The sequence below is a fragment of the Lethenteron reissneri genome, chromosome 55 (assembly GCF_015708825.2).
Source record: "Lethenteron reissneri isolate LAM-NWPU_2019-01 chromosome 55, ASM1570882v1, whole genome shotgun sequence".
NCBI lineage: Eukaryota > Metazoa > Chordata > Hyperoartia > Petromyzontiformes > Petromyzontidae > Lethenteron > Lethenteron reissneri.
In genome coordinates, this window is record NC_083833.1 from 290134 (window position 1) to 302184 (window position 12051).

A 12051-nucleotide genomic window follows, 5' to 3' on the forward strand; every position below is an offset into this window, starting at 1 on the left:
CGCAGAGCTTGGGGACATTTGTGGTTGTGCAGGCTCCTCATCACCGCGTGCCTGCCGCTGCTGTGTGTGTGTCTGTATGCGTGTTTGTGTCGTCTGAATATGTGTGTGTCTGTATGTATGTGTGTGTGTCTGTATGTGTGTGTCTGTATGTGTGTGTGTGTCTGTATGTGTGTGTGCCTGTATGTGTGTTTGTTTGTGTGTCTGTATGTGTGTTTGTGTGCCTGCATGTGTGTGTGTGTCTGTATGTGTGTGTGCCGCGATGTGTGTGTGTGTTGGGGTGTGGTAGTGTAGTGGTTAGCGCGCTGCGCTACGAACCCGCGATCTGGGTTCAATTACCACTCACTCACGGCCAACACCAGTGTGACGATTATCTGAACCGGTCCTTCGGTCGACTCAGTACCCGGTGCGTTGTGTAAACATCGCCATTGGGGAGACAAAGGCGGTCGAGCGTGGTGCTGGCCACCCACCCCCTCGTGTGCCATTCTGGCCTTCGTAGGTGCTCGCTAACAGCACTTGTCCCTACAGTCTGTTAAGGCTATACGGGGGATCTTTGTCTGTATGTATGTGTCTGTGTGTGTGTCTGTATGTACGTGTCTGTGTGTCTGTGTGTCTGTATGTGTGTCTGTATGTATGTATGTGTTTGTGTGTGTCTGTATGTATGTATGTGTTTGTGTGTGCGTCTGTATGTATGTGTGTGTGTCTGTATGTACGTGTCTGTGTGTCTGTATGAGTGTCTGTATGTACGTGTCTTTATCTGAGTAGTTTAACCGGACGGGCCAAGGCAGCCAGTGTAGCCAGGCCATCATGCTCATCACGGACGGCGCCACTGACACCTACGACAACGTGTTCAACACCTACAACCGGCCCCACCGCAGGGTGAGTGCACGGGGGGAGGGCACGGGGGGAGGGCACGGGGGGAGGGCACGGGAGGTTGGGGGGGACATGAGGACACGAGACATGGGACACAGGTACAGAGAGACATGGGGACATTAGGAATATGGGACATGGGGACACGGGCATAGAGACACAGAAAATGAGACACGGAATATGCAAACTTCCCCAATCACTCACCGCTGCACGGTACTCATTTTGACGACCACCAGAACTAGCAGTGAAAGAGCCTTCTCTCTCGAGGCGGGGTTCTCACTGCAGCCTTGCACCCCCTTGCTTGTCAAGCGTCACAACAATGTACAATGCTAATACATACATAGGGGTTTGATGAAACAAAGCAGTTGCACTTAACGTGCCCGTGCTTAATTTGTGTTTTCGATTATTTACCTTCTAAGAACAATCCGGCCGCGTCTCGCACCCCCAGAGAGGGAATCTCGCACCCCCAGTGGGTGACGTGCTCCCCAGGTGAAGAGCCACTGCTCCAGAGCCTAATGATGACTCCAGTGATGGTGGCACTGCCCAGATGGTTATTGGCAAGAACTGGTTTCGGCATTCATGGTCTCATCAGCAGTGCCACCAGGCTCTGCTGGTAGAACTGCCCAGATGGTTATTGGCAAGGGCGCTCTCTGGTCGACATGGGTCCTGGTTCGACACAAACCTCTGTGTTGAATCACTCCGCGCTTTGCGTTTGAGACCTTGGTCAGGGATTGAACTCGCGTCCCTCTGGGACTCGGAGCGGCTTCTGCTAATTAATTATCCGAAGATTCGCCCCGTAATGAGGTTGTCATTAGCCCCCCTCCCCCTCAACCCCCCCCCCCCCACACACCCAGCACCCACGTGGCCCTCTCTCAATTACCGCGCAAATCAATTAGCGCTTGAACCTAGTGGGATCGCTAACGAGATCATGAGTGATGGTGATGGGTGAGTGATTGTGGTGGTGATGGCTGAGGATGGGATTTATGGTGATGATGGTAATGATGGTGATAATGGTAATGATGGTAATGATGGTGATGATGATGGTGGTAATGATGATGATGGTAATGATGACGATGATGGTAATGATGGTAATGATGATGATGGTAATGATGGTAATGATGGTGAGGATGGTGATGATGATGGTGGTAATGATGATGATGGTGGTAATGATGATGATGGTAATGATGGTGATGATGGTAATGATGGTAATGATGGTGAGGATGGTGATGATGAGGTTGATAATGATGATGCTGAAGATAGTGATGATGATGAGGATGATGTTGATGAGGATTCTGATGATAATGAAGTGGTGATGATGGTGATGAGGATGGTGAGGATGACAGTGCTGGTGATGATGACATGGTGATGATGATGATGGTGATGATGATGATGGGACCCTGACCCAGCGGTCGAACCTAGTGACACGAGCGGCAGACGCGGCAGGGGCACGTCCGCCGCGGAGACGGAGCAATGGAATTGGGATCTCACCCCGGGGTGGCGACGTGGTTGCTTTGTGATGCGTCGTATTCACCTGGAAGGGAACCGGCCTCGGAGGAGATCGCTGATGATGGTGACCCATGTCCGGATCTCTCCAGAATCCAGGACTCTCCACACTGATCGAGCTTGCAGGTTCAAACCAAAACTAATTTACAAATCAATGAACTGTTTTTAGTTTGTTTGTATTGACGAGTTAATCAAGGTCCCCACCGAGCTGTGCAGCTTTCCTTATTTGATTCACAAGCGACCTGGATATCACCAACGATAGCCCAACAAAGTAGCGCCACCGTCACCATCGTCACGTTGACAATCATAGCCGCAGCCCAACTACTCTGGAAACGCGTGATGTTGAAGGTAAAGCGGAGGACTCGGACAAAAATCCACGCGACCACGGGGAGAGTGAGACAAGCAAAACCCCAATACACAGCAGCAGCAGCAGGCGTCAGGGTCGGGATCAAACCCACGACCTCCTGCATAGCAGGCGGGGAAGTGAACCTCTCGGCACGACGGTTCATGGTGGCCGCCGTCACCGTTACTGGTCGTGAGCAGGAATCGAACTCGGATCGCCGGAGTTTTTGCAGTGCAGCGTGCTAACCGCTGCGCCACCACTCCCGGAAAATATAAAGATTCCCCGTTTAGCCTCGAAAGACTGTAGGGGCAAGTGCTCAGTGTTGATAGCAATTCACAGCCCTGCCTGGGGAAAGCTGCTGGGGTAACGTCGATTGCATTTGGCTATCTGGGTAGGGAATTAATGAATGACCAACGAGATATATGAATGATTGAATAATAAATGTGTTTAATGGGCGAATTATTTACTGAATGAATGGCATGACTGATTAAATACAGAAGAATTGAATGAAGGAATGAATGGACGATTGACAATAGATGAACGAATGCATGAATTAATCACTAAAGTTATTCGGAATAACGAAAAGGCTCGACTTCATGAATGAGTGAGAATGAAATGAATCGTCATCAACAGCAGCCATGTTCAATCCACCGCTAGATGAAGAACTGCCCACGCCATGTCTCGTTCATCAGGTGGGGGTTGGGGGGGTTAGCGGGCACTCACAAAGACCCCCCCCCCCCCCCCCGTGTAGCCTTGCCAGACTATCAAGGCCGGAACGGCAAACGATGGGGTTGGGTGGCCAGCACCACGCCCGTCTTTGTCTCCCCAGTGGCGATGTTTCCACACCACTGCATCAGGCACTCATTTGAGGCGGAGTCGACCTAGGGGAGGCCCAGAATCGGTTCAGATAATCGTCACCGGTGTTGGCCGTGAGCGGGAACCGATCTCGAGCCGCCGGGTTCGTAGCGCAGCGCGTTAACCACTGCGCCACCGCTCCCCATCAAGGCCACAACATCCAGGACATGCGGCGTTGTTGTCCATTTGACACGTGCGAGGCCTTCGCGACCAATAGTATTCATAATAAAGGTTTTTGGGTGAGATCGCGTAAGTTGAAATGTGTCGTGACCCTCCATATTGTAAATGTTGTGGATTTACTCTCCGACACACCGGTGGGCTGAAGTAGTCACTAATTGGCGCTTTGTTTAGGTGACAAAGCCCTTACTAATTGGCTGTGTCGGGTGGTAGAGGGTTACGACACATTTATACTTACGCGATCTCACCCGAAAACCTTTATTATTAAGTTGTTGTTGTTGTTGACACGGAGCGAGTTGGTGTTGACCGTGAGCGGGAATCGAACTCAGGTGGCTAGGTTCGTATTGCAGCAGCGCTAACCACTACGCCACCACTTCCCACACACCCACTCACTCTCGCACACACACACACGCCACCCATTCACACACCCTCGCACACACACCTGCACATACAGGTGCGCCTCTTCACCTACCTGATCGGGCGGGAAGTGGCGTTTGCGGACAGCGTGAAGTGGATGGCGTGCAGCAACAAAGGTGGGGCCCCCCTGCCCCCCCGTGCCTCCCCCTCTCTCCTCCTCCCCCCTCCCTTCTCATCCCGCCTCCTCCCCCTGCCTCCTCCCCCCTCCCTCCTCCTCCCCCCTCCCTCCTCCCTCCTCCTCACCCTGCCTCCTCCCTCCTCCTCCCCCCTCCCTCCTCCTCCCCCCTCCCTCCTCCCATTCAGTTCTCAAAGCTTCACCAGGAGTCAAGGTCGCATCATTTATGGTTTAAGCGCATGGCTCCAAAGGGGGCTTTGCGTGACTTCAAGCGATGAGGAGGGACGTTATTGAGGGTATCCCGTGACTGGGAAGGCGACTGAGGAGTCCGGGATAGCCGAGATAGAGATCTGAACAGAGACATACAGATAGAGATCAGAGCAGAGAGAGTCAGATAGAGACCAGAGTAGAGACAGAGAGAGATCAGAGCAGAGACAGATAGAGATCAGAGCAGAGACAGACAGATAGAGATCACAGCAGAGACAGACAGAGATCAGAGCAGGGACAGACAGATAGAGATCAGAGCAGAGACAGACAGACAGAGATCAGAGCAGAGACAGACAGAGAGAGATCAGAGCAGAGACAGTCAGATAGAGATCAGAGCAGAGACAGTCAGATAGAGATCAGAGCAGAGACAGATAGAGATCAGAGCAGAGACAGACAGACAGAGATCAGAGCAGAGACAGACAGACAGAGATCAGAGACAGAGAGAGATCAGAATAAAGACAGACAGAGAGACTTCACTACTGCTCCCCAGACACTCACCCAAAGACAAAGATCCCCCATATATCCTTAGCAGACTGTTGGGGCAAGTGCTGTTAGCGAGCATCCATAAACAGCGGCACGGCACACGAGGGGGTGGGTGGCCAATACCACGCCTGGCTTGCCTCTGTCTCCCGAGTGGCGATGTTCACACACCACACCAGGTACTAATTTGAGGCTCAGTCGACTTAGGGGAGGCCCAGCACCGGGTTCAAATAATCGTCACTGGTGTTGGTCGTAAGCAGCAATCGAACTCTGGTCGCCGGGTTCATAGCGCACCACGCTAACCGCTCCACTACCGCACCCCACTAGACACTCACTAGCACTCACACACGCATATTCTCATTCACACAGTCAACCACGCACTCACTCACCCACTCCAGAGAACAGGGGGAACAGACGAGTGGGGAATCGAACCTCGCTACCACGCCGGTGGCTCCGGACGCCACGCCGCTTTTCCTTCGGCCGCTTTCCCTTGGGCCGCTCCCGCCTCCAACTTCCGCTCGGTCGCGGCGGCGACTCGCCCGCGACGACGACCTTCTCTGGACTCCTGAACCTCTCTCCCTCTCGACCTCTTGACACCTGCACCTGTTGACCTCTTGACCGCTTGACCTTTCGACTTCTCTACACCTGGACCTCTTGACCTCTTGACCTTTCGACTTCTCTACACCTGGACCTCTTGACCTCTCGATACCTGGACCTCTTGACCTCTCGATACCTGGGCCTCTTGACCTCTCGATACCTGAACCTCTTGACATCTGGGCCATCTCGATGCCTTTGACCTCTCGACCTCTGTGCGGTGCCCACGCAGGCTACTACTCGCGCATCTCGACGCTGGCCAACGTGCCCGAGAACGTGATGCACTACCTGCCGGTGCTGAGCCGTCCCATGGCCATCAGCCGCGGCCACACGGTCATCTGGACCGAGGCCTACACTGACTACACGGTGAGCCCGGCACGGCACAGCACCGCTTTTTTTCCCATTGGGACGAGCTGAGCCGTGCTGGAGCCAGGTCGACCGGCTCAGAGGATTCACAAAGGGGGTCGCCGCGGTGGCCATGAGAAGTTAACTACCTCGCCTGGTATACAGGAGGTCGTGGGTTCAATCCCGACCCTGATGCCTGCTGCTGTGTATTTGGGATTTGCGTGTCTCTCTGGCTCTCTCACCGTGGTCGCCTGGATTTTTTTTCCGTTTTCCCTCCACAATTAGAATCAACGTCACGCGTTTCGATCGTTTAGATAATTTGGCTGCTCTAAATGTCCACGTGACGACCATAAGCCGCCACTCCGTTGAGCTGCCATTGGCGACGGCCAGGTGGCTTCTGCGAGAAGAGCTACTACACATCTCGGTGGGGCCCTCACCTGCTGATATGAGAAGAGCTACTACACATCTCGGTGGGGTTCTCACCTGCTGACATGAGAAGAGCTACTACACATCTCGGTGGGGCCCTCACCTGCTGACATGAGAAGAGCTACTACACATCTCGGTGGGGTTCTCACCTGCTGACATGAGAAGAGCTACTACACATCTCGGTGGGGCCCTCACCTGCTGACATGAGAAGAGCTACTACACATCTCGGTGGGGTTCTCACCTGCTGACATGAGAAGAGCTACTACACATCTCGGTGGCACAATCGTTTACACAGTTGCCACAGTGATGTCACCCGCGTGTCGTCGCTGGGACGTGTGTGTGTGTCTGTTCGACCGTCTCTGTGTGTGTGTGTCCCTGTGTCTGTCTGTATATGCCAACACCAGTGGCGATTTTCAGAACCGGTCTTGGGCCTTACCTAGGTCGACTCAGCCTAAAATTAGTAGCTGGTGCGGTGTGTAAACATCGACCCTAGAGAGACAAAGGCGGCCGAGCGTGGTGCTTGCCACCCACCCCCCTGTGTGTCGTGCGAGCCTTCACAGGTGCTAGCTAACAGCACTTTCCTCAACAGTCTGTTAAGGCTATACGGGGAATCTTTATCTGTTATGTATGTATGTGGCTCTGCGTCTCTGTACGTGTCTGTGTGTGTCCATGTGTGTCTGTGTGTTGGTGTCTGTATGTCTGTAGCGGGGAGCGGGAGAGTAGCGGTCGGCGCGCTGCGCTACAAACCGGTCGTAAACGTCGCCACTGGGGAGACAAAGGCGGCCGGGCATGGTGCTGGCCACCCACCCCCTCTTGTGCCGTGCCGGCCTTCATAGGCGCTACTCATTAACAGCACTTTCCCCAACAGTCTGTTAAGGCTATGCGGGGGACCTTTGTCTTTGTGTGTGTGTCTGTGTTGCAGCTGCCACAAGCACAGAAGGTAAGAACACTTTCACACGGAGCCCTAAATCACATCTACACTCCCATCATCATCACCACCACCACCACCATTATCACCATCGTCTCATCACGACCAACGCCACTGTGGTGGCTAGGAGATGTGAACTCCCTCGCCTGGTATACAGGAGGCCGTGGGTTCCATCCAGACCCTGACGATACCTGCTGTATATGTGGAGTTTGCGTGTGTCTCTATCTCATCATCATCACGGTGGCTAGGAGACGTGAACTTCCTCGCCTGGTGTACAGGAGGTCGCGGGTTCCATCGCGACCTTGCCGCCTGTTGTACATTTGCAGTTTGTGCATCTCTCGCTCTCTCTCCCCGGGGTCGCGTGGATTTGTCTCCGGGTCCTACTCCGGTTCCCCCCTCCACGTCTAGAATCGACGCCACCGTGCGTTGGGAGTATTTGGCTGCTGCGTTGGGAGTATTTGGCTGCTGCGTTGGGAGTATTTGGCTGCTGCGTTGGGAGTATTTGGCTGCTGCGTTGGGAGTATTTGGCTGCTGCGTTGGGAGTATTTGGCTGCTGCGTTGGGAGTATTTGGCTGCTGCGTTGGGAGTATTTGGCTGCTGCGTTGGGAGTATTTGGCTGCTGCGTTGGGAGTATTTGGCTGCTGCGTTGGGAGTATTTGGCTGCTGCGTTGGGAGTATTTGGCTGCTGCGTTGGGAGTATTTGGCTGCTGCGTTGGGAGTATTTGCCTGCTGCTTTGGGAGTATTTGCCTGCTGCGTTGCACCTCCACGTGACGACGGCGATGATACGCCGCCACGTCGTAGCCAGGTCGCTTCAGAGGGGCTTTACCCCTGGGCTCAGATACGTTGACCCCGGTCTAGTCGTCAAGTAAAGTTTGAGTGGCAGAGGTCACGTAGGGGTCACAGAAGAGCTATACGGGAGGGACGGAGTGGAGGGGCGAGGGGAGGGGCGAGGGGAGGGGCGAGGAAGGGAAGAGGAAGGGAAGAGGAAGGGAATGGGCGCTGCAGAAGAGGCGGTGACGCTTTGAGAGAGGAACGGAAGGACGTGAAGGAGGTGGAGTGATCGACGTGCATAGTCGTGGCATTATCACAGAGTCGTCATGCTGCGAGTAATGCGACCAACGGTTGCCATGAATTAGCATAATCAATTAGCGTCGTTAACAGCATTCATTAGCGTCGTTAACATCATTCATTAGCGTCGTTAACAGCATTAATTAGCGTCGTTAACATCATTAATAAGCGTCGTTAACATCATTCATTAGCGTCGTTAACATCATTAATTAGCGTCGCTAACATCATTAATTAGCGTCGATAACTAAACTAATTTAATGACTCCTCGAACTTGAAACGGATTCGTGTGGAAATCTGCACGAATGGAGATCGGCTGCGTGGGCAGGGCATTAATGAACGACTAAATGAAGGGATTATTTAAAGGTGAGTGGGTAATTGATGTTATGGATGAGTGGATGAATGATTTGCTGAAGGAATGAATGTCAAGCCGATTGAATTTCTGACCAAATGGATTGCAGACTGAATGATGGGATGAATGACGAATTAAATGAATTGACGATGTGCAATCAATGAACTCATGAATGTCTGAATGAATCACAGAGGAATGTTTTCGAATCCATAAAATCAAATGACTTAATTACTGAAAATTAATTTAAATTAAATTACTTAATCAATTACTGAAAATTAATTAAAAACAGACTGAATGAAATTATAATTACAGATGTATTGGCTGAATTAATGAATTGACGCTTGCTGACGATACCTGGCCAAAAAATATTCCAGAACTGTATGGACGAGTGAATGAACACGCAACTGAATGAATGCGTGAGTTTAATTAACTGCTGACAAAATTATTGGCCAAATGAACGAGTGAGTGAATGAACGAGTGAGTGAATGAACGAGTGAAGGAATGAACGAGTGAAGGAATGAACGAGTGAAGGAGTGAACGTCTCTCGCCCCCGCCCCCCCGGCCACCAGCTGCTCACGCTGGCATCTCAGGATCACTTCCTCAAGACGTCCGTTGCCATGCCCGTCTTCAGCGGCAAGTCCGACATGGTGAGAAAACCACCACCATCGCCACAACTACCACAGCCACCACGATCACCACCACCATCACAACCACCACCATCACCACAACCACCACGACCACCGCCACTACCACCACCACTACCACCACCACTACCACCACCAGTGGTGTGCTGCTGTGTAGAAGTCACGTGGTGTGCTGCTCTGTAGAAGTCACGTGGTGTGCTGCTCTGTGTAGAAGTCACGTGGTGTGCTGCTCGGCGTGGTGGGACTCGACGTGCCGTTGAAGGACATCCTCCGTGTGGTCCCTCGCTACAAGGTACCAGCAGCCTCCTTCTTGCTGATGATGCCGATGATGCTGATAATTATTTTGCTGATTATTCTGATGATTCTGATGATAATTTATGCTACTTCTGGTACTTATGATTTTGTTTTTGCTGATTCTGCTCCTGCTGGTGATCATGAAATTGCTGGTGTTAATGTTGCTGCTGATGACGATGATGTTGATCTTGATGATATCGATAATTGGTGCTGATGATGATGTTGCTGCTGATTATGCTGATGGTGTTGCTGCTGCTGATACTATTACTGCTGCTGATGATGCTGCTGCTAATGGTGATGCTGCTGCTGATGCTGCTGTTGATGGTGATGGTGCTGCTGTTGCTGCTGATGATGCTCCTGCTGATGATGATGCTGCTGCTGATGATGCTGCTGCTAATGATGCTGATGCTGCTGCTTCCATTGCAGCTGGGGGAGCATGGCTACGCGTTTGCCATCACCAACAACGGCTACATCTTGAGCCACCCCGACCAGAGACCCCTGGTGAGTGCCATCTCTTATTATTGTTGTTGTCACCAAACTGTTTGAACAAGTTAAGGCTCCACTGAGCTACGCAGCTCTCTCTCTTTCACAAGCCACTTGGCCATCACAAATGAAAAGCTCAACGAAGTGGCTCACCACCAGGATTATCATCGCGTGGATTTTTTCTCCGGTTCCTCCGGTGTTTCCCCCTCCACATTTGGAATCAACGTCACGCATTTAGGAGTATTAAGCGACTGCTATAACTTTACGCGCGACGGCGATGATGATGATGATGAGCCGCCAACTTCATTGTGCCATTATTTGTGATGGCCAGGGTCACTTATGAAAATGAAGAGCGACGTAGCTCACAAGTGAGCCCTAACCTGGGCAAAATAGAAATGAAGTTGAGTTAAAAACGCCATCTCCTGGCCACCAACCTACAACGCCTGGCAAGACCCCTGGTTGACCGGCGGCCATCACACACCGGGCCGCTGAGCAGGCTGGCCACTGGCCTGCTGAGGCCCACGCTCCCCCGTCCGTGTGAGAGTGCAGTACAGAGAGGGAGGGAAATTCAAGGCCAAGCCGCATAGCGTCGACCTGCTGGAGGTGGAGTGGGGCGAGCAGGACGACGTGGTGAGTCTCGCACAGGCGGAGGCCAGCAGGTGCGCACAGGGGCAGCCCCCCCCCCCATAGGGTCACTCAGAGGGCCTCACACAGAGACCCATAGGGTCACTCAGAGGTCCATAGACTCACACAGAGACCCATAGGGTCACTCAGAGGGCCATAGACTCACACAGCGACCCATAGGGTCACTCAGAGGGCCATAGACTCACACAGAGACTCATATGATCACTCAGAGGGCCATAGATTGACACAGAGACCCATATGATCACTCAGAGGGCCATAGATTCACACAGAGACCCATATGATCACTCAGAGGGCCATAGATTCACACAGAGACTCATAGGCTCACTCAGAAGGCCATAGACTCACACAGAGACCCATATGATCACTCAGAGGGCCATAGACTCACACAGAGACCCATATGATCACTCAGAGGGCCATAGATTCACACAGAGACCCATATGATCACTCAGTTCCATAGACTCACACAGAGACCCATAGTATCACTCAGAGGTCCATATGATCACCCAGAGACCCATAGACTCAGAGACCCATAGATTCACTCAGTTCCATAGACTCACACGGAGACCCATAGACTCACACAGAGAACCATAGACTCACACAGAGACCCATCAACTCACACAGAGACCCATATACTCACACAGAGACCCATAGACTCACACAGAGACCCATAGACTCACACAGAGACCCATAGACTCACAACGAACCCCCCTCGTAGGCGTCGCTCCGTGCTTCGCTGCAGAGGTGCTGCTCGCTAACGGCACTTGCCCCCACAGCCTGGGCGCGCTGCACGGGGAAGCTTTGTCTCTACGCACGCGCGTCTCCCTGTTGCCACAGTTGCGGGCGGCGATGGTGAACAGACAGACAGGTTCCTACTCCTCGAACATACGGATGAACGTCCCGATCTCAGAGGTGAGCTCCTCTCCTGTCCGGAGCCAACTCCCTCCACGGAACACTCAGCAATCCGCCACAATCACCGCGACAGCGGCAACGACCACGACAATGGCCAGCATCTTCCGTCCCTCACTTAGAACAACCCCCATCGCTTCTGTCCAATCCCAGCAGCAGCATCATCATCCTGCTGCTCCCTCGCCCCCCTTCTGTGACCAGCCCTACCACACACCCTACACTACTCCCTGCCCCTATCACTATCCCAATCACTAACCCTATCACTAACCCAACCCCTATCACCACCCCTGCCCCTATCACCACCCCTATCACTATCCCAATCACTACCCCTACCCCTGTCACTA

General features: G+C 52.7%; 1 protein-coding gene across 3 annotated transcripts in view; it reads left to right on the top strand.

Moving 5' to 3' along the window:
- Nucleotides 1-12051, top strand: part of LOC133356632 (voltage-dependent calcium channel subunit alpha-2/delta-3-like) — a 148985-nt gene that overhangs the window by 87011 nt on the left and 49923 nt on the right. For all 3 annotated transcript variants that reach the window (XM_061574253.1, XM_061574254.1, XM_061574255.1), the window contains exons 11-19: nucleotides 763-876; nucleotides 4200-4278; nucleotides 5851-5984; nucleotides 7312-7329; nucleotides 9305-9382; nucleotides 9591-9671; nucleotides 10100-10174; nucleotides 10706-10786; nucleotides 11636-11710. In XM_061574253.1, the coding sequence (XP_061430237.1) occupies nucleotides 763-876; nucleotides 4200-4278; nucleotides 5851-5984; nucleotides 7312-7329; nucleotides 9305-9382; nucleotides 9591-9671; nucleotides 10100-10174; nucleotides 10706-10786; nucleotides 11636-11710 (735 nt within the window). The remainder of the gene's footprint in view (nucleotides 1-762; nucleotides 877-4199; nucleotides 4279-5850; nucleotides 5985-7311; nucleotides 7330-9304; nucleotides 9383-9590; nucleotides 9672-10099; nucleotides 10175-10705; nucleotides 10787-11635; nucleotides 11711-12051) is intronic.